Below are 27,705 nucleotides of genomic sequence, written 5' to 3'. Positions count from 1 at the left end.
TGATGGGTTACTTACACTGAGATGTTCTCTCCCTCTCTCCGATGGGTTACTTACACTGAGATGTTCAGGGTTCGGTGTGTGTGTCAGGGGTCAGTGGGGGAGGGGATTGCTCTGTGTCCCTTTTACAGGTTTGGGGGAAGGTCGGTGTACATGTCGGGGGTCAGTGGGGGAGGGGATTGCTCTGTGTTCTTTTACAGGGTTGCGTGGAGGTCGGGTGTATGTCTCAGGGGATCGGTGGGGGAAGGGATCGCTCTGTGTCCCTTTTATGGTGGGTGAACTCCTGCTTCTCCCGGCTCCACATTCGGGTAGGTCATCGGGACCCTTACTGCTGGTTAATGCCACGTGTTGCTGTGCGAGTTCTGCCTGTGACGAGTGAATCATAGAATGGTTACGGTAAGGAAGGAGGCCATTCAGCCCATCGAGTCGAATCCCACCCTATCCCCGTAGCCCTGCAATTTTTTCCCCTTCAAGTACTTATCCAATTCCCTTTTGAAAGCCACGATTGAATCTGCCCCCTCAGGCAGTGCATTCCAGATCATAACTACTCGCTATGTTTAAAAAAAAGTTTTTCCTCATGTCACCTTTGGTTCTTTTGCCAATCACCTTAAATCTACGTCCTCTGGTTCTTGACACTTCCACCAATGAGAACAGTTTCTCTCTATCTTCTCTGTCTAGACCTTTCATGATTTTGAACCTCGATCAAATCTCCTCTCAACCTTCTCTGTTCTAAGGAGAACAACCCCAGCTTCTCCAGTCTATCCACGTAACTGAAGTCCCTCATCCCTGGAACCAGTCTAGTAAATCTCTTCTGCACCCTAAGGTCTTCACATCTTTCCAAAAGTGTGGTGCCCAGAACTGGATACAATACTCTAGTTGTGGCCGAACCAGTGTTTTATAAAGGTTCATCATAACCTCCTTGCTTTTGTACTCTATGCTTCTATTTACAAAGCCCAGGACCCCGTATGCCTTTTTAATCACTTTCTCAACCTGCCCTGCCACCTTCAACGATTTGTGCACATGTACCCCCAAGTATCTCTGTTCCTGCATCCCTTTTATAATTGTACCCTTTAGTTTATATCGCCTCTCCTCGTACTTCCTACCGAAATGTATCATTTCTATACGCGATCTTGCACATCATTGTTAGACATGCTGGCAGCTGCCACAATACTGAGGAACTACAGCAGTCCATCTCTTTCCCAGGGAAAAGTAGAAGGATCTGGCTACCTTCTTGCTCATTAGGGTTATCACTTGCTACTGTGGCTTAAATTCCTGGTCTGCATCCCTTCCATATTTGCAAAGGAAAGACTGAAGCCCACACTAGGTCTCAAATCATTGTGGAACACACCATTTGCATTCTAATGGGGTGCTTCTGCTGCCTCCATTGATCTGGAGAAGCTTCATAGGACAAACAAAAGAACATAAGAAATAGGAGCATGAATAGGCTAAACGGTCCCTTGTGCCTTCTCCGCCATTCAATAAGATCATGGTTTATCTTGTACCTCAACTCCACTTTCTCGCCCTATGCCCAGATTCCCTTAGTGTCCAAATATTGATCAGTCTCAGCCTTGAATATTCTCAACAACTGGGCATCCACAGTCCTCTGAGGTAGAGAATTCCAAAGATTCACAACCCTCTGAGTGAAGAAATTCCTCCTCATCTTGGTCCTCAACCTGCCAGGATGTCCAGAATATTTGCGGCATTCTGTGTGCTACATAAGTTTGCGCTGCAGAAGACCTTCCAATGGAGATCCCAGAAGAGAAAGGTAAGCCTGCACTGATACCTCAGCACCCACTTTAGTAGCAGCAGCTGCAGGAGAAAGGAGCAGGGGTTTCAAAAATCTACGGCAGGTCCTGGAAGAAGCTCATAAATTATTGTTAACTTTCAGTGCTGCCGACATATGCACCTGTCGCCAGTGCAAGCTCCTTTCCTAATATTGCGGGTGGCTCAATTCCAGCCGGAAATGTGCATGCACTTCCTGCACGCCATATTGGGGCCCTAGGCCAGTTAGTGCCCAAAAAACAGGTGCTGTGCAGATGTATTTATAGACTGCCCTGTTCAGATTCAGACACTAACAGAACGCGTTGTCCATCTGTATCCATATAGTGCGTGAAGAGCTGGAACTGAATGTAAAATTTAAAGAAGTTAAACGAGCAACTGAAAATTTCTACAGTCTGTAGCATTGGACATCATTACAAGGTACAGTACCAGAGTACAGCGTTCCCGCCACAGGGTACAGTGCCAGAGTACAGCGTTCCCGCCACAGGGTACAGTGCCAGAGTACAGCGTTCCCGCCACAGGGTACAGTGCCAGAGTACAGCGTTCCCGCCACAGGGTACAGTGCCAGAGTACAGCGTTCCCGCCACAGGGTACAGTACCAGAGTACAGCGTTCCCGCCACAGGGTACAGTACCAGAGTACAGCGTTCCCGCCACAGGGTACAGTACCAGAGTACAGCGTTCCCGCCACAGGGTACAGTACCAGAGTACAGCGTTCCCGCCACAGGGTACAGTACCAGAGTACAGCGTTCCCGCCACAGGGTACAGTACCAGAGTACAGCGTTCCCGCCACAGGGTACAGTACCAGAGTACAGCGTTCCCGCCACAGGGTACAGTACCAGAGTACAGCGTTCCCGCCACAGGGTACAGTACCAGAGTACAGCGTTCCCGCCACAGGGTACAGTACCAGAGTACAGCGTTCCCGCCACAGGGTACAGTACCAGAGTACAGCGTTCCCGCCACAGGGTACAGTACCAGAGTACAGCGTTCCCGCCACAGGGTACAGTACCAGAGTACAGCGTTCCCGCCACAGGGTACAGTACCAGAGTACAGCGTTCCCGCCACAGGGTACAGTACCAGAGTACAGCGTTCCCGCCACAGGGTACAGTACCAGAGTACAGCGTTCCCGCCACAGGGTACAGTACCAGAGTACAGCGTTCCCGCCACAGGGTACAGTACCAGAGTACAGCGTTCCCGCCACAGGGTACAGTACCAGAGTACAGCGTTCCCGCCACAGGGTACAGTACCAGAGTACAGCGTTCCCGCCACAGGGTACAGTACCAGAGTACAGCGTTCCCGCCACAGGGTACAGTACCAGAGTACAGCGTTCCCGCCACAGGGTACAGTACCAGAGTACAGCGTTCCCGCCACAGGGTACAGTACCAGAGTACAGCGTTCCCGCCACAGGGTACAGTACCAGAGTACAGCGTTCCCGCCACAGGGTACAGTACCAGAGTACAGCGTTCCTGCCACAGGGTACAGTACCAGAGTACAGCGTTCCCGCCACAGGGTACAGTACCAGAGTACAGCGTTCCCGCCACAGGGTACAGTACCAGAGTACAGCGTTCCCGCCACAGGGTACAGTACCAGAGTACAGCGTTCCCGCCACAGGGTACAGTACCAGAGTACAGCGTTCCCGCCACAGGGTACAGTACCAGAGTACAGCGTTCCCGCCACAGGGTACAGTACCAGAGTACAGCGTTCCCGCCACAGGGTACAGTACCAGAGTACAGCGTTCCCGCCACAGGGTACAGTACCAGAGTACAGCGTTCCCGCCACAGGGTACAGTACCAGAGTACAGCGTTCCCGCCACAGGGTACAGTACCAGAGTACAGCGTTCCCGCCACAGGGTACAGTACCAGAGTACAGCGTTCCCGCCACAGGGTACAGTACCAGAGTACAGCGTTCCCGCCACAGGGTACAGTACCAGAGTACAGCGTTCCCGCCACAGGGTACAGTACCAGAGTACAGCGTTCCCGCCACAGGGTACAGTACCAGAGTACAGCGTTCCCGCCACAGGGTACAGTACCAGAGTACAGCGTTCCCGCCACAGGGTACAGTACCAGAGTACAGCGTTCCCGCCACAGGGTACAGTACCAGAGTACAGCGTTCCCGCCACAGGGTACAGTACCAGAGTACAGCGTTCCCGCCACAGGGTACAGTACCAGAGTACAGCGTTCCCGCCACAGGGTACAGTACCAGAGTACAGCGTTCCCGCCACAGGGTACAGTACCAGAGTACAGCGTTCCCGCCACAGGGTACAGTACCAGAGTACAGCGTTCCCGCCACAGGGTACAGTACCAGAGTACAGCGTTCCCGCCACAGGGTACAGTACCAGAGTACAGCGTTCCCGCCACAGGGTACAGTACCAGAGTACAGCGTTCCCGCCACAGGGTACAGTACCAGAGTACAGCGTTCCCGCCACAGGGTACAGTACCAGAGTACAGCGTTCCCGCCACAGGGTACAGTACCAGAGTACAGCGTTCCCGCCACAGGGTACAGTACCAGAGTACAGCGTTCCCGCCACAGGGTACAGTACCAGAGTACAGCGTTCCCGCCACAGGGTACAGTACCAGAGTACAGCGTTCCCGCCACAGGGTACAGTACCAGAGTACAGCGTTCCCGCCACAGGGTACAGTACCAGAGTACAGCGTTCCCGCCACAGGGTACAGTACCAGAGTACAGCGTTCCCGCCACAGGGTACAGTACCAGAGTACAGCGTTCCCGCCACAGGGTACAGTACCAGAGTACAGCGTTCCCGCCACAGGGTACAGTACCAGAGTACAGCGTTCCCGCCACAGGGTACAGTACCAGAGTACAGCGTTCCCGCCACAGGGTACAGTACCAGAGTACAGCGTTCCCGCCACAGGGTACAGTACCAGAGTACAGCGTTCCCGCCACAGGGTACAGTACCAGAGTACAGCGTTCCCGCCACAGGGTACAGTACCAGAGTACAGCGTTCCCGCCACAGGGTACAGTACCAGAGTACAGCGTTCCCGCCACAGGGTACAGTACCAGAGTACAGCGTTCCCGCCACAGGGTACAGTACCAGAGTACAGCGTTCCCGCCACAGGGTACAGTACCAGAGTACAGCGTTCCCGCCACAGGGTACAGTACCAGAGTACAGCGTTCCCGCCACAGGGTACAGTACCAGAGTACAGCGTTCCCGCCACAGGGTACAGTACCAATGTCTGGGCGATGCACATTGCCCAAGTGGTAAAGATGAAAATGTTCCCTTCCTCTCAAAGAGCACAATGTGCTGTTCAGGAAGATGACTTGGAATCAGTTACCCCTTATTCAACCCGCTGGATTTTCCTTCCATTATTCGGCACTTGGAAAAGTCTGGGCTAATAAATGAAAGTCAGCACGGGTTTGTTAAAGGAAAATCATGTTTGTCTAACTTGATTGAGTTCTTTGATGAAGTTACGGAGAGGGTTGATGTGTATATGGACTTTCAAAAGGCATTTGATAAAGTACAACATAAAAGAATTGTTAGCAAAATTAAAGCCCATGGGACTAAAGGGACAGTGGCAGCATAGATAGAAAATTGGCTACCGGACAGAAAGCAGAGAGTAGCAGTGAATGGTTGTTTTTCAGACTGAAGGGAAGTATACAGTGGTGTTCCCCAAGGGTCAGTATTAGGACCACTGCTCTTTTTGATATATATTAATGACCTGGACTTGGGTATCGAGGGTATAATTTCAAAGTTTGCAGATGACACGAAACTCGGAAATGTAGTAAATAGTGAGGAGGATAGTAACAGACTTCAGGAGGACAGAGACAGACTGGTAGAATGGGCAGACAAATGGCAGATTAAATTTAATCCAGAGAAATGTGAAGTGATGCATTTTGGTACTGAAGAAGCTGGAGTTGTCCTCAGAACAGAGAAGGTTAAGGGGAGATTTGATCGAGATGTTCCAAATCATGACCGGTTTTGTTAGAATAAATAAGGAGAAACTGTTTCCACAGCAGGAGGGTTGGTAACCAGAGGACACAGATTTAAGGTGATTGGCAAAAGAGCCAGAGGTGATGAGGAAACATTTTTTTACACAGCGAGTTGTGATGATCTGGAATGCGCTGCCTGAAAGGGCGGTGGAAGCAGATTCAATAGTAACTTTCAAAAGGGAATTGGATAAATACTTGAAGGGGAAAAATTTACAGGGCTATGGGGAAACAGCGGGGGAGTGGACTAATTGGATAGCTCTTTCAAAGAGCCAGCACAGGCAGGATGGGCCGAATGGCCTAACATAAGGAATAGGAGAAGCCATAGGGCCCCTTGAGCCTGCTCTGCCAATCATTAAGATCGTGGCTGATCTACCTCAACTCCCCTTTCCCGTCCTATCCCCATATCCCTTGATTCCCTTTGTGTCCAAATATCCATCGATCTCAGTCTTGAATATATTCAATGACTGAGCATCCACAGTTCTCTGGGATAGAGAATTCCAAAGATTCACAACCCTCTGAGTGAAGAAATGTTTCCTCATCTTGATCCTAAATGGCCGATCCCTTATCTTGAGACAATGACCTCTAGTTCTACACTCTCTGGCCAGGGGAAACAACCTCTCAGCGTCGACCTTGTCAAGCCGTCTAAGAATTTTTATATGTTTCAATGAGATCACCTCTCATTCTTCTAAACTCGAGAGTGTAGGCCCATTCTACTCAATCTCTCGTCATAGGACAAACCTTTCACCTAAGGCATCAATCCAGTGAACCTTCGTTGCACCCCCTCTAAGGCAAGTGTATCCTTAGGTAAGGAGATCAAAACTGTACACAGCATTCCAGGTGTGGTCTCACTAGAGCCCTATATAATTGCAGCAAGACTTCCTTACTCTTATACTCCAACCCCCTTGCAATAAAGGTCAACATACCATTTGCCTTTCTAATTGCTTGCTGTACCTACATGTTAACTTTTTGTGATTCATGTACAAGGGCGCCCAAATCCCTCTGACAACCAACATTTCTTAGTGTCTCATCTTTTTAAAAAATATTTTGCTTTCCTATTCCTACCAAAGTGGATAATTACACATTTCCCACATTATACTCCATCTGCCACCTTCTTTCCCACTCACTTAACCTATCTATATGCTAACTGCTATACGTTGGACTGCTAACTGCAGACTGCTAATGTTGTACCGTTGATTAAAAAAGGGAGTGAAGAATAGACCGAGTAATTACAGGCCAGTCAGCCTAACCTCGGTGGTGGGCAAATTATTGGAATTAATTCTGAGGGACAGGATAAACTGTCACTTAGAAAGGCACGGATTAATCAAGGAGAGTCAGCACGGATTTGTTAAGGGGAGGTCGGGTCTGACTAACTTGATTGAATTTTTTGAGGAGGTGACAAAGGAGGATCGATGAGGGTAGCCCAATTGATGTAGTCTACATGGATTTTAGCAAGGCTTTTGACAAGGTCCCACATGGCAGATTGGTCAAAAAAGTAAAAGCCCATGGGATCCAAGGGAATGTGGCAAATTGGATCCAAAATTGGCTCAGTGGCAGGAAGCAAAGGGTAATGGTCGACGGGTGTTTTTGGAACTGCAAGGTTGTTTCTAGTGGGGTTCCGCAGGGCTCGGTACTAGGTCCTTTGCTTTTTGTGGTATACATTAATGATTTGGACTTAAACGTAGGGGGCATGATTAAGAAATTTGCGGATGACACAAAGATAGGCTGTGTGGTTGATAGTGAGGAGGAAAGCTGTAGACTGCAGGAAGATATCAATGGTCTGGTCAGGTGGGCAGAAAAGTGGCAAATGGAGTTCAATCCGGAGAAGTGTGAGGTAATGCATTTGGGGAGAGCAAACAAGGCAAGGGAATACACAATAAATGGGAGGATACTGAGAGGTGTAGAGGAAGTGAGGGACCTTGGAGTGCATGCCCACAGATCCATAAAGGTAGCAGGACAGGTAGATAAGGTGGTTAAGACAACATATGGAATGCTTTCCTTTATTAGCCGAGGCATAGAATATAAAAACAGGGATGTTATGCTGGAACTGTATAAAACACTAGTTAGGCCACAGCTTGAGTACTGCGCACAATTCTGGTCACCACATTACAGGAAGGATGTAATTGCACTAGAGATGTGCAGAGGAGATTTACGAGGATGTTGCCAGGCCTGGAGAATTTTAGCAATGATGACAGATTGGATAGGCTGAGGTTGTTTTCCTTGGAACAGAGGAAGCTGAGGGATGATTTGATTGAGGTGTATAAAATTATGAGAGGCCTAGATAGAGTGGATAGGAAGGACCTATTTCCCTTAGTGGAGGGGTCAAGAACCAGGAGGCGTAGATTTAAAGTGATTGGTAGAAGGATTAAAGCGGAAATGAGGAAAATGTTTTTCACCCAGAGGGTGGTGGGGGTCTGGAGCTCACTGCCTGAGAGGGTGGTAGAGGCAGAAACCCTCAACTCATTTTTAAAAAATACCTGGATGCGCACCTGAAGAGCCGTGACCTGCAGGGCTACGGATCAAATGCGGGAAAGTGGGATTAGGCTGAGTGGCTCGTTTCTCAGCTGGCGCGGACATGATGGGCCGAATGGCCTCCTTCTGTGTTCCATAAATTTTCTATGATTCCTTGTATTGCAGCCTCTTTGCATCCTCCTCACAGCTTACTTTCCCACCTTGCTTGTATCGTCAGCAAACTTGGATACATTATACTCAGTCCCTTCATCTAAGTCATTAATATAGATTGTAAGTAGCTGAGGCCCAAGCACTGATCCTTGCAGCACCCCACTAGTTACGACCTGCCAACCTGAAAGTCACCCGTTTATCCCTACTCTCTGTTTTCTGTCCGTTAACCAATGCCCAATCCTAAAAGCTCTAATCTTGTGTAACAACCTCTTGTGTGGCACCTTATCGAATGCCTTTTGAAAATCTAAATATACTACATCCACTGGTTCCCCCTTATTTACCCTGCTAGTTATACCCTCAAAAAACTCTAATAGATTTGTCAAACACGATTTCCCTTTCATAAAACCGTGTTGACTCTGCTTAATTATATTATGATTTTCTAAGTGCCCTGTTACTATGTCCTTAATAATAGATTCCAGCATTTTCTGTACTACTGATGACAGACTCCTCCTGTGCTGTACCTACTACGATACTATGATAATCACAGTGGAAGGAAAATTGATGGGATTCTGTTACCTGTGCGTGATCCTCCCTGCCAGATACTCCTTTCTGTGCTCTGCCCTGCAGTAAAGACAAAAACGAGCACAGGTCCTTGCTTGGGAAAATATCTACCATACTCGAGGACAGAGAAATGTCATACAGACCTATTAATATCGACAACAGCCATTTCTAGGTTAATCTTTGATCACAGTGTTGTGGGAAAAAAACTTTACAAATTAGTCACTAATTAAAGTTATTAGGTCTGATTTATACACCAGACCTGGCAGAATCCCACTGAACAGTTAGCCAGTGGGACTATTTATTAAGCTGATATGTTTTTCATTTTAAACCATCTCGCAGAGCTGATGATTCAGTTTGTCCTTGTTTTACAGGAAGCTCAATTCCAGGAAGAAGCAAACCTGGGCTCTTGTGTCTGTCACCTCCTCTTTAAACCCACTCTCCACTCCTCCCTCTCTTTTACACAGACTGTTGTGGTTAAAGAAAGGTTCTGACTGTCACCTATTACAGGAACTGCAAATAACCCGCAGACAGCAATAAACGCCAATAGGAACAGTTCCAATACAAACATGTCACTCACGAAACTGGTCATTGAACTGTTAAAGGGAAGGGATTGTTTGCAGACACGGACCTGGGATCCTGAGAAACTACTGTACCGATTGTTATTATTTATCACATTCATACACTTGTTTAATGCTATTTTAAATAAAATGAAACATTAGCTGTTGCAGACATGCTTTTTTTTTATTCGTTCATGGGATGTGGGGGTCGCTGGCGAGGCCGGCATTTATTGCCCATCCCTAATTGCCCTTGAGAAGGTGGTGGTGAGCCGCCTTCTTGAACTGCTGCAGTCCGTGTGGTGGAGGTTGGTAATGGTAGAGTGAAGAATATGCCGGGCCATGAGGTTACAGTTTGTGCTGGAATACATTTCTGTTGCTGCTGATGGCCCACAGCACCTCATGGATGCCCAGTTTTGAGCTGCTAGATTTTTTTAGCCAGTATATAGCAAGCCCAACGTGAGGGGGGCAATTCTGGATTTCGTTCCAGCAAATGAAGAGGGGCAGGTGGAAGAAGTAGCAGTGGGAGAGCATTTTGGTGGTAGTGATCATAATACAGTTAGTTTTAGCATAGTTATGGAAAAGGACAAAGACAGAGCAGGAGTTAGAGTTCTCAATTGGGGAAAGGCCAATTTTGCTAAACTGAGAAGTGATTTAGCAGAAGTAAACCTGGAAACAGCTACTTGAAGGTAAATCAGTGTCAGAGCAATGAGAGACATTCAAAGGGTTCAGGGTAAACATGTTCCCACAAAGAAAAAGGGGCTGCCAAATCAAAAGCCCCCTGGATGTCAAGAAAAAGAAAGCCTATGATAGACACCGGGAACTCAATACTACAGAAAGCTTAGAGGAGTATACAAAGTGCAGGGGTGAAGTTAAAAAGGAAATTAGGAAAGCAAAGAGAGGGCATGAAAAAATATTAACATAAAATCAAAGAAAACCCAAAGATGTTTTATAAATACATTAAGAGCAAGAGGATAACTAAGGAAAGAGTAGGGCCTATTCGAGACCAAAAAGGTAAACTGTCTGGAGGCAGAAGATGTGGGTATGGTTTTTAATGAATACTTTGAATCTGTCTTCACAAAAGAGAGGGATGATACAGGGATTGAAGTTAAGGAAGAGGAGTGTGAAATATTGGATGGGATAAACATAGTGAAAGAGGAAGTATTAAGACACAATGGAACATAAGAACAGGAGTAGGCCATTCAGCCCCTCGTGCCTGCTCCGCCATTTGATAAGATCATGGCTGATCTGTGATCGAACTCCATATACCTGCCTTTGGCCCATATCCCTGAATACCTTTTGGTTGCCAAAAAGCTATCTTTCTCAGATTTAAATTTAGCAATTGAGCTAGTATCAATTGCCGTTTGCGGAAGAGAGTTCCAAACTTCCTTTAAAACCCTGGGATGGAAACCATCTGGTCCTGGTGATTTGTCACTCTTTAGTGCTATTATTTTCTTCATTACTGTTATAGAATCATAGAAGTTTACAACATGGAAACAGGCCCTTCGGCCCAACATGTCCATGTCGCCCAGTTTATACCACTAAGCCAGTCCCAATTGCCTGCACTTGGCCCATATCCCTCTATACCCATCTTACCCATGTAACTGTCCAAATGCTTTTTAAAAGACAAAATTGTACCCGCCTCTACTACTGCCTCTGGCAGCTCGTTCCAGACACTCACCACCCTTTGAGTGAAAAAATTGCCCCTCTGGACCCTTTTGTATCTCTCCCCTCTCACCTTAAATCTATGTCCCCTCGTTATAGACTCCCCTACCTTTGGGAAAAGATTTTGACTATCTACCTTATCTATGCCCCTCATTATTTTATAGACTTCTATAAGATCACCCCTTAACCTCCTACTCTCCAGGGAAAAAAGTCCCAGTCCATCTAACCTCTCCCTATAAGTCAAACCATCAAGTCCCGGTAGCATCCTAGTAAATCTTTTCTGCACTCTTTCTAGTTTAATAATATCCTTTCTATAATAGGGTGACCAGAACTGTACACAGTATTTCAAGTGTGGCCTTACTAATGTCTTGTACAACTTCAACAAGACATCCCAACTCCTGTATTCAATGTTCTGACCAATGAAACCAAGCATGCCGAATGCCTTCTTCACCACCCTATCCACCTGTGACTCCACTTTCAAGGAGCTATGAACCTGTACTCCTGGATCTCTTTGTTCTATAACTCTCCCCAACGCCCTACCATTAACGGAGTAGGTCCTGGCCCGATTCGATCTCCCAAAATGCATCACCTCACATTTATCTAAATTAAACTCCATCTGCCATTCATCGGCCCACTGGCCCAATTTATCAAGATCCCGTTGCAATCCTAGATAACCTTCTTCACTGTCCACAATGCCACCAATCTTGGTGTCATCTGCAAACTTACTAACCATGCCTCCTAAATTCTCATCCAAATCATCAATATAAATAACAAATAACAGTGGACCCAGCACCGATCCCTGAGGCACACCGCTGGTCACAGGCCTCCAGTTTGAAAAACAACCCTCTACAACCACCCTCTGTCTTCTGTCGTCAATCCAATTTTGTATCCAATTGGCTACCTCACCTTGGATCCCGTGAGATTTAACCTTATGTAACAACCTACCATGCGGTACCTTGTCAAAGGTTTTGCTAAAGTCCATGTAGACCACGTCTACTGCACAGCCCTCATCTATCTTCTTGGTTACCCCTTCAAAAAACTCAATCAAATTTGTGAGACATGATTTTCCTCTCACAAAAGCATGCTGACTGTTCCTAATCAGTCCCTGCCTCTCCAAATGCCTGTAGATCCTGTCTCTCAGAATACCCTCTAACAACTTACCCACTACAGATGTCAGGCTCACCGGTCTGTAGTTCCCAGGCTTTTCCCTGCCGCCCTTCTTAAACAAAGGCACAACATTTGCTACCCTCCAATCTTCAGGCACCTCACCTGTAGCTGTCGATGATTCAAATATCTCTGCTAGGGGACCCGCAATTTCCTCCCTAACCTCCCATAACGTCCTGGGATACATTTCATCAGGTCCCGGAGATTTATCTACCTTGATGCGCCTTAAGACTTCCAGCACCTCCCTCTCTGTAATATGTACACTCCTCAAGACATCACTATTTATTTCCCCAAGTTCCCTAACATCCATGCCTTTCTCAACCGTAAATACTGATGTGAAATATTCATTCAGGATCTCACCCATCTCTTGTGGTTCCGCACATAGATGACCTTGTTGATCCTTAAGAGGCCCTACTCTCTCCCTAGTTACTCTTTTGCCCTTTATATATTTGTAGAAGCTCTTTGGATTCTCCTTTGCCTTATCTGCCAAAGCAATCTCATGTCCCCTTTTTGCCCTCCTGATTTCTCTCTTAACTCTACTCCAGCAATCTCTATACTCTTCAAGGGATCCACTTGATCCCAGCTGTCTATGCATGTCATATGCCTCCTTCTTTTTGACTAGGGCCTCAATCTCCCGAGTCATCCAAGGTTCCCTACTTCTACCAGCCTTGCCCTTCACTTTATAAGGAATGTGCTTACCCTGAACCCTGGTTAACACACTTTTGAAAGCCTCCCACTTACCAGACGTCCCTTTGCCTGCCAACAGACTCTCCCAATCAACTTCTGAAAGTTCCTGTCGAATACCATCAAAATTGGCCTTTCCCCAATTTAGAATTTTAACTTTTGGGCCAGACCTATCATTCTCCATAGCTATCTTAAAACTAATGGAATTATGATCACTGGTCCCAAAGTGATCCCTCACTAACACTTCTGTCACCTGCCCTTCCTTATTTCCCAAGAGGAGGTCAAGTTTTGCCCCCTCTCTAGTCGGGCCATCCACATACTGAATGAGAAATTCTCTCTGAATACACTCAACAAATTTCTCTCCATCCAAGCCCCTAATGCTATGGCTGTCCCAGTCAATGTTGGGAAAGTTAAAGTCCCCTACTATTACCACCCTATTTTTCTTGCAGCTGTCTGTAATCTCCTTACATATTTGCTCCTCAATTTCCCGTTGACTATTTGGGGGTCTGTTGTACAATCCTATCAAAGTGATCTCTCCCTTCTTATTTTTCAGTTCTACCCATATAGACTCAGTGGGCGACCCCTCGGATATATCCCCTCTCACTACTGCCGTGATGTTCTCCCTAATCAAGAACGCAACTCCCCCTCCTCTCTTACCTCCTGCTCTATCTTTCCTATAGCATCTATACCCTGGAACATTGAGCTGCCAGTCCTGCCCCTCCCTTAGCCATGTTATGTTACTTATGTTAATTTTATCGAGTCCATGTCCCCGATTCAATATAAGTTTTCTTGGGATTTCCGGCATGCTATCCTCTTTTTCGACTGTAAATACTGACGCAAAGTAATTGTTCAACATGTCTGCCATTTCCCCATTGTCAATGACAATATCCCCACTTTCAGTTTTTAAGGGGCCAACACTGCTCCTGACCACCCTCTTTTTCCTAATACAACTATAAAAGTTGTTCTTTAAATATAAAAGGGTTTAGCATCTTTGAAAGTGGATAAATCACCAGGGCCGGATGAAATGTATCCCAGGCTGTTAACTTGTTCATTCCTGACCCTTTAACTTGTTCACACCTGACCCTTTAACTTGTTCACTCCTGATCCTTTAACTTGTTCACTCCTGACCCTTTAACTTGTTCACTCCTGATCCTTTAACTTGTTCACTCCTGACCCTTTAACTTGTTCACTCCTGACCCTTTAACTTGTTCACACCTGACCCTTTAACTTGTTCACACCTGACCCTTTAACTTGTTCACACCTGACCCTTTAACTTGTTCACTCCTGACCCTTTAACTTGTTCACTCCTGATCCTTTAACTTGTTCACTCCTGACCCTTTAACTTGTTCACACCTGACCCTTTAACTTGTTCACACCTGACCCTTTAACTTGTTCACTCCTGACCCTTTAACTTGTTCACTCCAGCTCTTGCAACGGCTGCTGCCTGACCTGCTGTGTGATCGTCCTTTGTTTGGTGAGCATATTGAGGGTTACGGAACCGAGGAGTTTAATGGAGTTGACGTACTGATCAGCTATGATCTAATTGAATGGCTGAGTTGTTCCAATGCTCTTGAGTGATTCCAGCATTTTCTGGTTTTGTTCCATAATATTCAAAGGTGTGGTGATCGGTCTTATAGTTTGACCATAAATTTCAGGGCTAAAACTCCTGAGCCCCACACTCAGCCACCTGAATTTGGCAGAAAAAGAGGACGAGTTGTCATTCTGTCCTGGTATCGACCCTCTCCTAAATCCCGGGAATGGGGCAGCCATACCTTGGGGCAGGAATATCAGGGGCCAAGGCCCGTCAGGCGGAAGCGATTTTCCTCACACGATCCTTCACCCTGAGGTCACGTGGGAATAGGACATCAGGCATCCACTGTGGCAGTAAGCACCACCCCATGCAGCTAGCCCCTGTAAAGGCTGAGCAGCTGCCATTTTAGCCGGGTCATTCAGTATCTATGCATGACAGTATGACGGAAGGTCACAGCCTCAAGGAACAATCATCCCAAATTTAAACGGGGCAGTGGAACTTGGTCCTTTGCTAAATTATATCCCCTGCTCCCTGTTGTACCCCCCCTGGCCCAGGAAAATTGGGGTCACTTCTAGCCTTTTGCCCCATCAATGTGACAATTCTGGAAAGGCAACACATTTCCATAATTAATGTACTAATCAACTGCAGAAAACACTTCACAGTCCCTCTTGAACTGCCTGATCCCTCCTGGGAAGTGATTTCTGACTGTCCGGTGTCAGCAGTCCATCATTGGAATGTTCTGAAAGAAATCATCGTACTTTTGGGATGGTCAAATGTTTCAGTTCCCAAATCCAGAGCTTCCACTTTCAGAATAGGCCGATCGGGTAACTGCCAGGCTCTGACATCATGCAATTATTCATAAGAAAGCTGTGTGTAAGTCAAAGATTTCACCATCCGGATACGGACCAAAAATACTCACCCCCCCCAACCATTACACACATTCTAACACACAAACATACACACACCAACACACAAACATACACACCAACACACACACACCAACACACAAACATACACACACAAACATACACACACACAAACACACAAACATACACACACCAACACACAAACATACACACCAACACACACACACCAACACACAAACATACACACACACCAACACACAAACATACACACACCAACACACAAACATACACACCAACACACACACACCAACACACAAACATACACACACACCAACACACAAACATACACACACACCAACACACAAACATACACACACCAACACACACACACCAACACACACACATACACACACCAACACACACACACCAACACACAAACATACACAGCCCAACACACCAATACACACACCAACACACAAACATACACACACCAACACACACACACACACCAACACACACACACAAACCCACAAACATACACACACCAACACACCAACACATACACACACCAACACACACACACCAACACACAAACATACACACACCAACACACACACACCAACACACACACATACACACACCAACACACACACACCAACACACACACATACACACACCAACACACACACACCAACACACAAACATACACACACCAACACAAACACACAAACATACACACACCAACACACACACACAAACACACAAACATACACAGCCCAACACACCAATACACACACCAACACACAAACATACACACACCAACACACCAATACACACACCAACACACAAACATACACACACCAACACACCAATACACACACCAACACACAAACATACACACACCAACACACCAATACACACACCAACACACAAACATACACACACCAACACACCAATACACACACAAACATACACCAACACACACACCAACACACAAACATACACACACCAACACACCAATACACACACCAACACATACACACACCAATACACACACCAACACATACACACACCAACACACCAATACACACACACAAACAAACACACAAACATACACACACCAACACACCAATACACACAAACAGAACAACAGTCCCCCACACCCGACCTATCAGAGGCCCCTCCCCCAAACCCCACCTATCAGAATCCCCCTCCCCCAAACTCCACCTATCAGAGTCCCCTCCCCCCAAACCCCACCTATCAGAATCCCCCTCCCCCCAAACCCCACCGATCAGAATCCCCCTCCCCCCAAACCCCACCGATCAGAGCCCCCTCCCCCCAAACCCCACCTATCAGAGCCCCCTCCCCCCAAACACCACCTATCAGAGCCCCCTCCCCCCAAACCCCACCCATCAGAGCCCCCTCCCCCCAATCCCCACCTATCAGAGCCCCCTCCCCCCCCTCCCCACAAACCCCACCTATCAGAGTCCCCTCACCCCAAACCCCACCCATCAGAGCCCCCTCCCCACAAACCCCACCAATCAGAGTCCCCTCCCCCCAAACCCCACCCATCAGAGTCCCCTCCCCCCAAACCCCACCTATCAGAGTCCCCCTCCCCACAAACCCCACCAATCAGAGTCCCCTCCCCCCAAACCCCACCCATCAGAGCCCCCTCCCCCCAAACCCCACCAATCAGAGCCCCCTCCCCACAAACCCCACCTATCAGAGTCCCCTCCCCCCAAACCCCACCCATCAGAGCCCCCTCCCCCCAAACCCCACCAATCAGAGTCCCCTCCCCCCAAACCCCACCTATCAGAGTCCCCTCCCCCCAAACCCCACCCATCAGAGCCCCCTCCCCCCAAACCCCACCAATCAGAGCCCCCTCCCCCCAAACCCCACCTATCAGAGCCCCCTCCCCCCAAACCCCACCCATCAGAGTCCTCTCCCCCCAAACCCCACCAATCAGAGCCCCCTCCCCCCAAACCCCACCTATCAGAGCCCCCTCCCCCCAAACCCCACCTATCAGAGTCCCCCTCCCCCCAAACCCCACCTATCAGAGCCCCCTCCCCCCAAACCCCACCTATCAGAGCCCCCTCCCCCCAAACCCCACCTATCAGAGCCCCCTCCCCCCAAACCCCACCTATCAGAGTCCCCTCCCCCCAAACCCCACCTATCAGAGTCCCCTCCCCCCAAACCCCACCTATCAGAGTCCCCTCCCCCCAAACCCCACCTATCAGAGCCCCCTCCCCCCAAACCCCACCTATCAGAGTCCCCTCCCCCCAAACCCCACCCATCAGAGTCCCCTCCCCCCAAACCCCACCTATCAGAGTCCCCTCCCCCCAAACCCCACCTATCAGAGCCCCCTCCCCCCAAACCCCACCTATCAGAGTCCCCCTCCCCCCAAACCCCACCCATCAGAGCCCCCTCCCCCCAAACCCCACCTATCAGAGTCCCCTCCCCCCAAACCCCACCTATCAGAGCCCCCTCCCCCCAAACCCCACCTATCAGAGTCCCCTCCCCCCAAACCCCACCTATCAGAGTCCCCTCCCCCCAAACCCCACCAATCAGAGCCCCCTCCCCCCAAACCCCACCTATCAGAGCCCCCTCCCCCCAAATCCCACCAATCAGAGCCCCCGCCCTTTGGCAGCTGCTCCTTTATTGGCTCCTTTCCTTTCTAGGCTCCGCCCCATTCCCATCGAGGCCCCGCCCCCGCCGCGGGCCGGGATTGCGGCGGGAATTGTTGGTGTCGCGAGGTTTGGGTCTGGAAGTCTCGGGCCGCGTGCTGTGCTCAGGCGCCGTTTCCCGGGAGACGGCAGCGATCGAACGGCGGGCGGTTGGAAGCGGCGGGGCGCGAGCCTGAGGCGGGATCGTCGGAGCGGCGGGAGAGGGATGTGGCTCAGAGTCTGGGTCAGTCTGGTCTGGGTCTCTCAGGGTGAGTGAGGGGAGAGGGATGTGGCTCAGAGTCTGGGTCAGTCTGGTCTGGGTCTCTCAGGGTGAGTGAGGGGAGGGGGATGTGGCTCAGAGTCTGGGTCAGTCTGGTCTGGGTCTCTCAGGGTGAGTGAGGGGAGAGGGATGTGGCTCAGAGTCTGGGTCAGTCTGGTCTGGGTCTGTCAGGGTGAGTGAGGGGAGAGGGATGTGGCTCAGAGTCTGGGTCAGTCTGGTCTGGGTCTCTCAGGGTGAGTGAGGGGAGGGGGATGTGGCTCAGAGTCTGGGTCAGTCTGGTCTGGGTCTCTCAGGGTGAGTGAGGGGAGAGGGATGTGGCTCAGAGTCTGGGTCAGTCTGGTCTGGGTCTGTCAGGGTGAGTGAGGGGAGAGGGATGTGGCTCAGAGTCTGGGTCAGTCTGGTCTGGGTCTCTCAGGGTGAGTGAGGGGAGAGGGATGTGGCTCAGAGTCTGGGTCAGTCTGGTCTGGGTCTCTCAGGGTGAGTGAGGGGAGAGGGATGTGGCTCAGAGTCTGGGTCAGTCTGGTCTGGGTCTGTCAGGGTGAGTGAGGGGAGAGGGATGTGGCTCAGAGTCTGGGTCAGTCTGGTCTGGGTCTCTCAGGGTGAGTGAGGGGAGGGGGATGTGGCTCAGAGTCTGGGTCAGTCTGGTCTGGGTCTCTCAGGGTGAGTGAGGGGAGAGGGATGTGGCTCAGAGTCTGGGTCAGTCTGGTCTGGGTCTGTCAGGGTGAGTGAGGGGAGAGGGATGTGGCTCAGAGTCTGGGTCAGTCTGGTCTGGGTCTCTCAGGGTGAGTGAGGGGAGAGGGATGTGGCTCAGAGTCTGGGTCAGTCTGGTCTGGGTCTCTCAGGGTGAGTGAGGGGAGGGGGATGTGGCTCAGAGTCTGGGTCAGTCTGGTCTGGGTCTGTCAGGGTGAGTGAGGGGAGGGGGATGTGGCTCAGAGTCTGGGTCAGTCTGGTCTGGGTCTCTCAGGGTGAGTGAGGGGAGGGGGATGTGGCTCAGAGTCTGGGTCAGTCTGGTCTGGGTCTGTCAGGGTGAGTGAGGGGAGGGGAATGTGGCTCAGAGTCTGGGTCAGTCTGGTCTGGGTCTGTCAGGGTGAGTGAGGGGAGGGGGATGTGGCTCAGAGTCTGGGTCAGTCTGGTCTGGGTCTGTCAGGGTGAGTGAGGGGAGGGGGATGTGGCTCAGAGTCTGGGTCAGTCTGGTCTGGGTCTCTCAGGGTGAGTGAGTGGAGGGGGATGTGGCTCAGAGTCTGGGTCAGTCTGGTCTGGGTCTCTCAGGGTGAGTGAGGGGAGGGGGATGTGGCTCAGAGTCTGGGTCAGTCTGGTCTGGGTCTCTCAGGGTGAGTGAGGGGAGAGGGATGTGGCTCAGAGTCTGGGTCAGTCTGGTCTGGGTCTCTCAGGGTGAGTGAGGGGAGGGGGATGTGGCTCAGAGTCTGGGTCAGTCTGGTCTGGGTCTCTCAGGGTGAGTGAGGGGAGGGGGATGTGGCTCAGAGTCTGGGTCAGTCTGGTCTGGGTCTCTCAGGGTGAGTGAGGGGAGGGGGATGTGGCTCAGAGTCTGGGTCAGTCTGGTCTGGGTCTGAGGGTGAGTGAGGGGAGAGGGATGTGGCTCAGAGTCTGGGTCAGTCTGGTCTGGGTCTCTCAGGGTGAGTGAGGGGAGGGGGATGTGGCTCAGAGTCTGGGTCAGTCTGGTCTGGGTCTGTCAGGGTGAGTGAGGGGAGGGGGATGTGGCTCAGAGTCTGGGTCAGTCTGGTCTGGGTCTCTCAGGGTGAGTGAGGGGAGGGGGATGTGGCTCAGAGTCTGGGTCAGTCTGGTCTGGGTCTGTCAGGGTGAGTGAGGGGAGGGGGATGTGACTCAGAGTCTGGGTCAGTCTGGTCTGGGTCTCTCAGGGTGAGTGAGGGGAGGGGGATGTGGATCAGAGTCTGGGTCAGTCTGGTCTGGGTCTGTCAGGGTGAGTGAGGGGAGGGGGATGTGGCTCAGAGTCTGGGTCAGTCTGGTCTGGGTCTCTCAGGGTGAGTGAGGGGAGGGGAATGTGGCTCAGAGTCTGGGTCAGTCTGGTCTGGGTCTGTCAGGGTGAGTGAGGGGAGGGGAATGTGGCTCAGAGTCTGGGTCAGTCTGGTCTGGGTCTGTCAGGGTGAGTGAGGGGAGGGGGATGTGGCTCAGAGTCTGGGTCAGTCTGGTCTGGGTCTGTCAGGGTGAGTGAGGGGAGGGGGATGTGGCTCAGAGTCTGGGTCAGTCTGGTCTGGGTCTCTCAGGGTGAGTGAGGGGAGGGGGATGTGGCTCAGAGTCTGGGTCAGTCTGGTCTGGGTCTGTCAGGGTGAGTGAGGGGAGGGGGATGTGGCTCAGAGTCTGGGTCAGTCTGGTCTGGGTCTCTCAGGGTGAGTGAGGGGAGGGGGATGTGGCTCAGAGTCTGGGTCAGTCTGGTCTGGGTCTGTCAGGGTGAGTGAGGGGAGAGGGATGTGGCTCAGAGTCTGGGTCAGTCTGGTCTGGGTCTCTCAGGGTGAGTGAGGGGAGGGGGATGTGGCTCAGAGTCTGGGTCAGTCTGGTCTGGGTCTGAGGGTGAGTGAGGGGAGGGGGATGTGGCTCAGAGTCTGGGTCAGTCTGGTCTGGGTCTGTCAGGGTGAGTGAGGGGAGAGGGATGTGGATCAGAGTCTGGGTCAGTCTGGTCTGGGTCTGTCAGGGTGAGTGAGGGGAGGGGGATGTGGCTCAGAGTCTGGGTCAGTCTGGTCTGGGTCTCTCAGGGTGAGTGAGGGGAGGGGGATGTGGATCAGAGTCTGGGTCAGTCTGGTCTGGGTCTCTCAGGGTGAGTGAGGGGAGGGGGATGTGGATCAGAGTCTGGGTCAGTCTGGTCTGGGTCTCTCAGGGTGAGTGAGGGGAGAGGGATGTGGCTCAGAGTCTGGGTCAGTCTGGTCTGGGTCTCTCAGGGTGAGTGAGGGGAGGGGGATGTGGCTCAGAGTCTGGGTCAGTCTGGTCTGGGTCTGTCAGGGTGAGTGAGGGGAGGGGGATGTGGCTCAGAGTCTGGGTCAGTCTGGTCTGGGTCTCTCAGGGTGAGTGAGGGGAGGGGGATGTGGATCAGAGTCTGGGTCTGTCTGGTCTGGGTCTCTCAGGGTGAGTGAGGGGAGAGGGATGTGGCTCAGAGTCTGGGTCAGTCTGGTCTGGGTCTCTCAGGGTGAGTGAGGGGAGGGGGATGTGGCTCAGAGTCTGGGTCAGTCTGGTCTGGGTCTGTCAGGGTGAGTGAGGGGAGAGGGATGTGGCTCAGAGTCTGGGTCAGTCTGGTCTGGGTCTGAGGGTGAGTGAGGGGAGAGGGATGTGGCTCAGAGTCTGGGTCAGTCTGGTCTGGGTCTGTCAGGGTGAGTGAGGGGAGGGGGATGTGGCTCAGAGTCTGGGTCAGTCTGGTCTGGGTCTCTCAGGGTGAGTGAGGGGAGGGGGATGTGGCTCAGAGTCTGGGTCAGTCTGGTCTGGGTCTCTCAGGGTGAGTGAGGGGAGGGGGATGTGGCTCAGAGTCTGGGTCAGTCTGGTCTGGGTCTCTCAGGGTGAGTGAGGGGAGGGGGATGTGGCTCAGAGTCTGGGTCAGTCTGGTCTGGGTCTGTCAGGGTGAGTGAGGGGAGAGGGATGTGGCTCAGAGTCTGGGTCAGTCTGGTCTGGGTCTGAGGGTGAGTGAGGGGAGAGGGATGTGGCTCAGAGTCTGGGTCAGTCTGGTCTGGGTCTGTCAGGGTGAGTGAGGGGAGGGGGATGTGGATCAGAGTCTGGGTCAGTCTGGTCTGGGTCTCTCAGGGTGAGTGAGGGGAGAGGGATGTGGATCAGAGTCTGGGTCAGTCTGGTCTGGGTCTCTCAGGGTGAGTGAGGGGAGGGGGATGTGGCTCAGAGTCTGGGTCAGTCTGGTCTGGGTCTGAGGGTGAGTGAGGGGAGAGGGATGTGGCTCAGAGTCTGGGTCAGTCTGGTCTGGGTCTGAGGGTGAGTGAGGGGAGAGGGATGTGGCTCAGAGTCTGGGTCAGTCTGGTCTGGGTCTGAGGGTGAGTGAGGGGAGAGGGATGTGGCTCAGAGTCTGGGTCAGTCTGGTCTGGGTCTCTCAGGGTGAGTGAGGGGAGGGGGATGTGGCTCAGAGTCTGGGTCAGTCTGGTCTGGGTCTGTCAGGGTGAGTGAGGGGAGGGGGATGTGGCTCAGAGTCTGGGTCTGTCTGGTCTGGGTCTCTCAGGGTGAGTGAGGGGAGGGGGATGTGGCTCAGAGTCTGGGTCAGTCTGGTCTGGGTCTGTCAGGGTGAGTGAGGGGAGGGGGATGTGGATCAGAGTCTGGGTCAGTCTGGTCTGGGTCTCTCAGGGTGAGTGAGGGGAGGGGGATGTGGCTCAGAGTCTGGGTCAGTCTGGTCTGTGTCTCTCAGGGTGAGTGAGGGGAGAGGGATGTGGCTCAGAGTCTGGGTCAGTCTGGTCTGGGTCTCTCAGGGTGAGTGAGGGGAGAGGGATGTGGCTCAGAGTCTGGGTCTGTCAGGGTGTGTGAGGGGGGAGAGAGAGAATCATGAAGGGTCTCGACAGAGTCGATAGAGAGAAACTGTTCCCATTGGCAGAAGGGTCAAGGACCAGAGAACGTAGATTTAAGGTGATTGGCGAAAGAACCAAAGGTGACACCAGGGAAAACTCTTTTACGCAGCGAGTGGTCAGGATCTGGAATGCACTCCCCGAGGGGGTGATTGAGGCAGATTCAATCATGGCCTTCAAAAGGAAACTGGATAAATACTTGAAAGGAAAACATTTGCAGGGCTACAGGGATAGGGCGGGGGAGTGGGACTAGCTGGTTTGCTCTTGCATAGAGCGGGCACGGACTCAGTGGGCCGAATGGTGTCCTTTGGTGCTGTGACCTTTCCATGATTCTATGGGGGGGGGGGGGGAGAGAGAGAGTGGGGAGGGTGAGAGAGGAGTGGCGAGGGAAAGAGGGGGAGAGAGAGTAGGGAGGAGGAGAGAGGGGCGGTGGGGAGAGGACGGAGGCGGGAGAGGGGCTGAGAGAGGAGAGGGCAAGATGTGAGGAGGGGGCGGAGAGAGGAGGGTGGAGAGAGCAGAGAAGAGGGGGAGATAGAGGGGAAGGAAGGAGAGAGAGGAGGGGTTGACAGAGCGGGGGTTGAGAGAAGGAGAGAGGAGGGGGAGAGACAGAGGGAGAGAGATCGGGAGCGGAAGTGTTGTGGAGTTCCCACATGGCACAGGATGTGCATGCAACGGGCCCCAGATGTCCAGCCAAGTTAGCTAACAGTTATTTAAACATTGTTTACTGTTTATCCGTCATTGAAACACTAACCAGTGAACCAAATAGTTGCTAACTTACACTCGGCGCTCCTCCTTGCCTTGTTTTGTTATGTGACCGTCCATACATGAGTGGGTATATGATGTGACCGTCCATATTTGGTTGGGTATATTATGTGACCGTCCATTCCCGTGTGGGTGTATGATGTGACCGTCCATTCCCGGGTGGGTATATTATGTGACTGTCCATACCCGGGTGGGTATATTATGTGACTGTCCATTCCCCTGTGGGTGTATGATGTGACCGTCCATTCCCGGGTGGGTATATTATGTGACTGTCCATACCTGGGTGGGTATATTATGTGACCGTTCATTCCCGGGTGGGTATATTATGTGACCGTTCATTCCCGGGTGGGTATATTATGTGACTGTCCATACCCGGGTGGGTATATTATGTGACTGTCCATTCCCGGGTGGGTATATTATGTGACCGTTCATTCCCGGGTGGGTATATTATGTAACCGTTCATTCCCGGGTGGGTATATTATGTGACCGTCCATTCCCGGTTGGGTATATTATGTGACTGTCCACACTCGGTTGGGTATATTATGTGAGTGTCCATACTCGGTTGGGTATATTATGTGAGTGTCCATACCCGGTTGGGTATATTATGTGAGTGTCCATACCCGGTTGGGTATATTATGTGACCGTCCATACCCGGTTGGGTATATTATGTGACCGTCCATACCCGGTTGGGTATATTATGTGAGTGTCCATACCCGGTTGGGTATATTATGTGAGTGTCCATACCCGGTTGGGTATATTATGTGACCGTCCATACTCGGTTGGGTATATGATGTGACCGTTCATTCCCGGTTGGGTATATTATGTGACTGTCCATACCCGGGTGGGTATATTATGTGACTGTCCATTCCCGGGTGGGTATATTATGTGACCGTTCATTCCCGGGTGGGTATATTATGTAACCGTTCATTCCCGGGTGGGTATATTATGTGACCGTCCATTCCCGGTTGGGTATATTATGTGACTGTCCACACTCGGTTGGGTATATTATGTGAGTGTCCATACTCGGTTGGGTATATTATGTGAGTGTCCATACCCGGTTGGGTATATTATGTGAGTGTCCATACCCGGTTGGGTATATTATGTGAGTGTCCATACCCGGTTGGGTATATTATGTGACCGTCCATACCCGGTTGGGTATATTATGTGACCGTCCATACCCGGTTGGGTATATTATGTGAGTGTCCATACCCGGTTGGGTATATTATGTGAGTGTCCATACTCGGTTGGGTATATTATGTGAGTGTCCATACCCGGTTGGGTATATTATGTGACCGTCCATACTCGGTTGGGTATATGATGTGACCGTCCATTCCCGGTTGGGTATATTATGTGACCGTCCATTCCCGGTTGGGTATATTATGTGACCGTCCATACCCGGTTGGGTATATTATGTGAGTGTCCATACCCGGTTGGGTATATTATGTGAGTGTCCATACCCGGTTGGGTATATTATGTGAGTGTCCATACCCGGTTGGGTATATTATGTGACCGTCCATACCCGGTTGGGTATATTATGTGAGTGTCCATACCCGGTTGGGTATATTATGTGACCGTCCATACTTGGTTGGGTATATTATGTGAACGTCCATACTCGGTTGGGTATATTATGTGAGTGTCCATACCCGGTTGGGTATATTATGTGAGTGTCCATACCCGGTTGGGTATATTATGTGAGTGTCCATACTCGGTTGGGTATATTATGTGACCGTCCATACTCGGTTGGGTATATTATGTGACCGTCCATACCCGGTTGGGTATATTATGTGAGTGTCCATACCCGGTTGGGTATATTATGTGAGTGTCCACACTCGGTTGGGTATATTATGTGAGTGTCCACACTCGGTTGGGTATATTATGTGAGTGTCCATACCCGGTTGGGTATATTATGTGAGTGTCCATACCCGGTTGGGTATATTATGTGAGTGTCCATACCCGGTTGGGTATATTATGTGAGTGTCCATACCCGGTTGGGTATATTATGTGAGTGTCCATACCCGGTTGGGTATATTATGTGAGTGTCCATACCCGGTTGGGTATATTATGTGACCGTCCATACCCGGTTGGGTATATTATGTGAGTGTCCATACCCGGTTGGGTATATTATGTGACCGTCCATACCCGGTTGGGTATATTATGTGACCGTCCATACCCGGTTGGGTATATTATGTGACCGTCCATACTCGGTTGGGTATATTATGTGAGTGTCCATACCCGGTTGGGTATATTATGTGACCGTCCATACCCGTGTGGGTATATTATGTGACCGTCCATACCCGTGTGGGTATATTATGTGACCGTCCATACCCGGTTGGGTATATTATGTGACCGTCCATACCCGGTTGGGTATATTATGTGACCGTCCATGTGCAAATGTTAAGTGACTTCCTCCATAAATTTTGTGTGATTGGAATAAAGGAGAAGAGCCAGTGTAACTGGATCCTGTTCGAAGTCCCTCTCCTACCTGCCCGGATTGGTGGAGTATTTACACTAATTTTGGTGAGGTCATTCAAGTCCATTTATTTTTCTGTCTCCTCTGCCCATGCCCTGGAATTCTCCACTTCAATTATTCTGTTTAATTAAGTCTTATAACAGAATATTTGGTGGTGATTCACTAAAGTCATGTGATGATTTTTTTTTTGTAGTTAATTTGCAGATTCGTATACCTGCTAATGGCACAGAATATCTTGTTGCCGCCAGGTATTCCTCTGTTTTACTAGACGGATACAGAGGTGAAACGCTTCCAGTGGGAACTGCGATCAGATGGTCCACTATTACACATTACCGTCGTACATTTATTTTGGTTCATATTCTTGGGTCAACTGATGTTCGTCTCAGTGACTATTACGTACACCGCATACATTACAATATACTGAATGGGTCTTTCGTGCTGAAGAATGCAGATCTGGCTGACAGTGGCCTTTATGAGAACCTCATAACACCTGCGCATTCTGGAAATGGTTCTTTTTATGATATAGTCCTGGAAGTTCAAGGTAAGGGCATCTGATATATGTTGTACCATATGTGGGAAATAGAGCTTTCTGTCCCTTCATGCCTGACATTTTTTAAAAGCTCATTCTCACTTTCAGTCTGCCTGCCTCTCCCTCACTGTCTCCGTCTCTCTCTCTCTCTCTCCTCACTTACCTGTTTATTCATTGGTCACCATCTGCCTTTTTACCAACTTTGAATAAGATTGTATCTCAACAATAATTAACTTGTCTAAATATTCTGCCAATACCGTGTTGCTAACCAGGTATTTTACTCCATAGAAAGACCAATTCCCTCATTGTGGTGGAAAATCATCTGAACTCTCTATGCTCCAATGTGCTCCCCCACAATTGGACCGACCTCCTGAGTCATTTTTATAATTGAAATACTCTCGCTGTGCATTTCCCAGGTGCGCAGGGGGCCCTTTGTGAGATGGTGAGTGGGGAATGAGGAATGCAGCAGCTCTTAAAATGCTGCTGCACTTAAAGGGGTGATGTATGTTTTTCCCTGAAGTCTGACTGCTGAAGAGGTCTGCTGGGGATGTGAGAACTGCCCTTTCACAGGAGGAAGCCTGGAGGTGCTGATGGAGGTGTGCAGCAAAGTGACCATTTATGATACTGAGGGAACTCTCCAAAGAACCAGTGCACAACGAGCATAGAGGAGGTGGCCAACAGAGTAAATGCAGTTTCACACTCCATAGGTTGTAGCAGCAAATGAAGCAAATCCCTGGACTGAGGAAGAATGCCAAGATGTGGTTGGTTCAAAGGGTGTAGACTCAAGGGACAGGATTGCATGTACTGTGCATGCACTAGGAGCTCAGTCCACAGCATGCAGCCACATGACAGCAGAAGAGCATGAGGAAGTAGGCCACAAGGCCACCTCTAGTCCATGCTCAGAGATGCTGAGTGCTATCCAGGTCCTGTCTATATTAGAAAGCTGTTTTCTGAGCACCATCAATTCACTGAGTCCTTTCAGACTGTGCAAAGAATTCTGCAAAGTATGACAGCCAGCAGCACAGATAATACCTCCCAACGATTGCATTCAAAGGGCTCACACAGAGACAGAAGGTGAGCAGGCCAACACAGCCACCACAGCAGCATAAGTGGCACCT

At 50.3% G+C, this 27,705-nt stretch overlaps 1 protein-coding gene and 1 long non-coding RNA gene across 3 annotated transcripts in view; one reads left to right on the top strand and one right to left on the bottom strand.

Moving 5' to 3' along the window:
• LOC137305040 (uncharacterized) overlaps nucleotides 1-9,051 on the bottom strand; it is a 39,125-nt gene extending 30,074 nt beyond the window's left edge. The window contains exon 1 of the long non-coding RNA XR_010958659.1: nucleotides 8,915-9,051. This is a non-coding gene — a long non-coding RNA (uncharacterized lncRNA). The remainder of the gene's footprint in view (nucleotides 1-8,914) is intronic.
• The window catches only part of LOC137305035 (uncharacterized), a 45,766-nt gene extending 36,164 nt beyond the window's left edge, over nucleotides 1-9,602 (top strand). The window contains exons 9-10 of one of the 2 annotated variants that reach the window (XM_067973801.1): nucleotides 2,104-2,196; nucleotides 9,271-9,602. In XM_067973801.1, coding sequence (XP_067829902.1) covers nucleotides 2,104-2,177 — 74 coding nt within the window. In that variant the 3' untranslated portion in view covers nucleotides 2,178-2,196; nucleotides 9,271-9,602. The remainder of the gene's footprint in view (nucleotides 1-2,103; nucleotides 2,197-9,270) is intronic. The other variant, XM_067973802.1, reaches the window with a different exon arrangement.
• The last annotated feature ends 18,103 nt before the right edge of the window (nucleotides 9,603-27,705 follow it).

The sequence above is a fragment of the Heptranchias perlo genome, chromosome 39, assembly GCF_035084215.1.
Source record: "Heptranchias perlo isolate sHepPer1 chromosome 39, sHepPer1.hap1, whole genome shotgun sequence".
Lineage (NCBI taxonomy): Eukaryota > Metazoa > Chordata > Chondrichthyes > Hexanchiformes > Hexanchidae > Heptranchias > Heptranchias perlo.
Note: the sequence above shows the minus strand (reverse complement) of the source record. Positions and strands in the feature narration are given on the sequence as shown.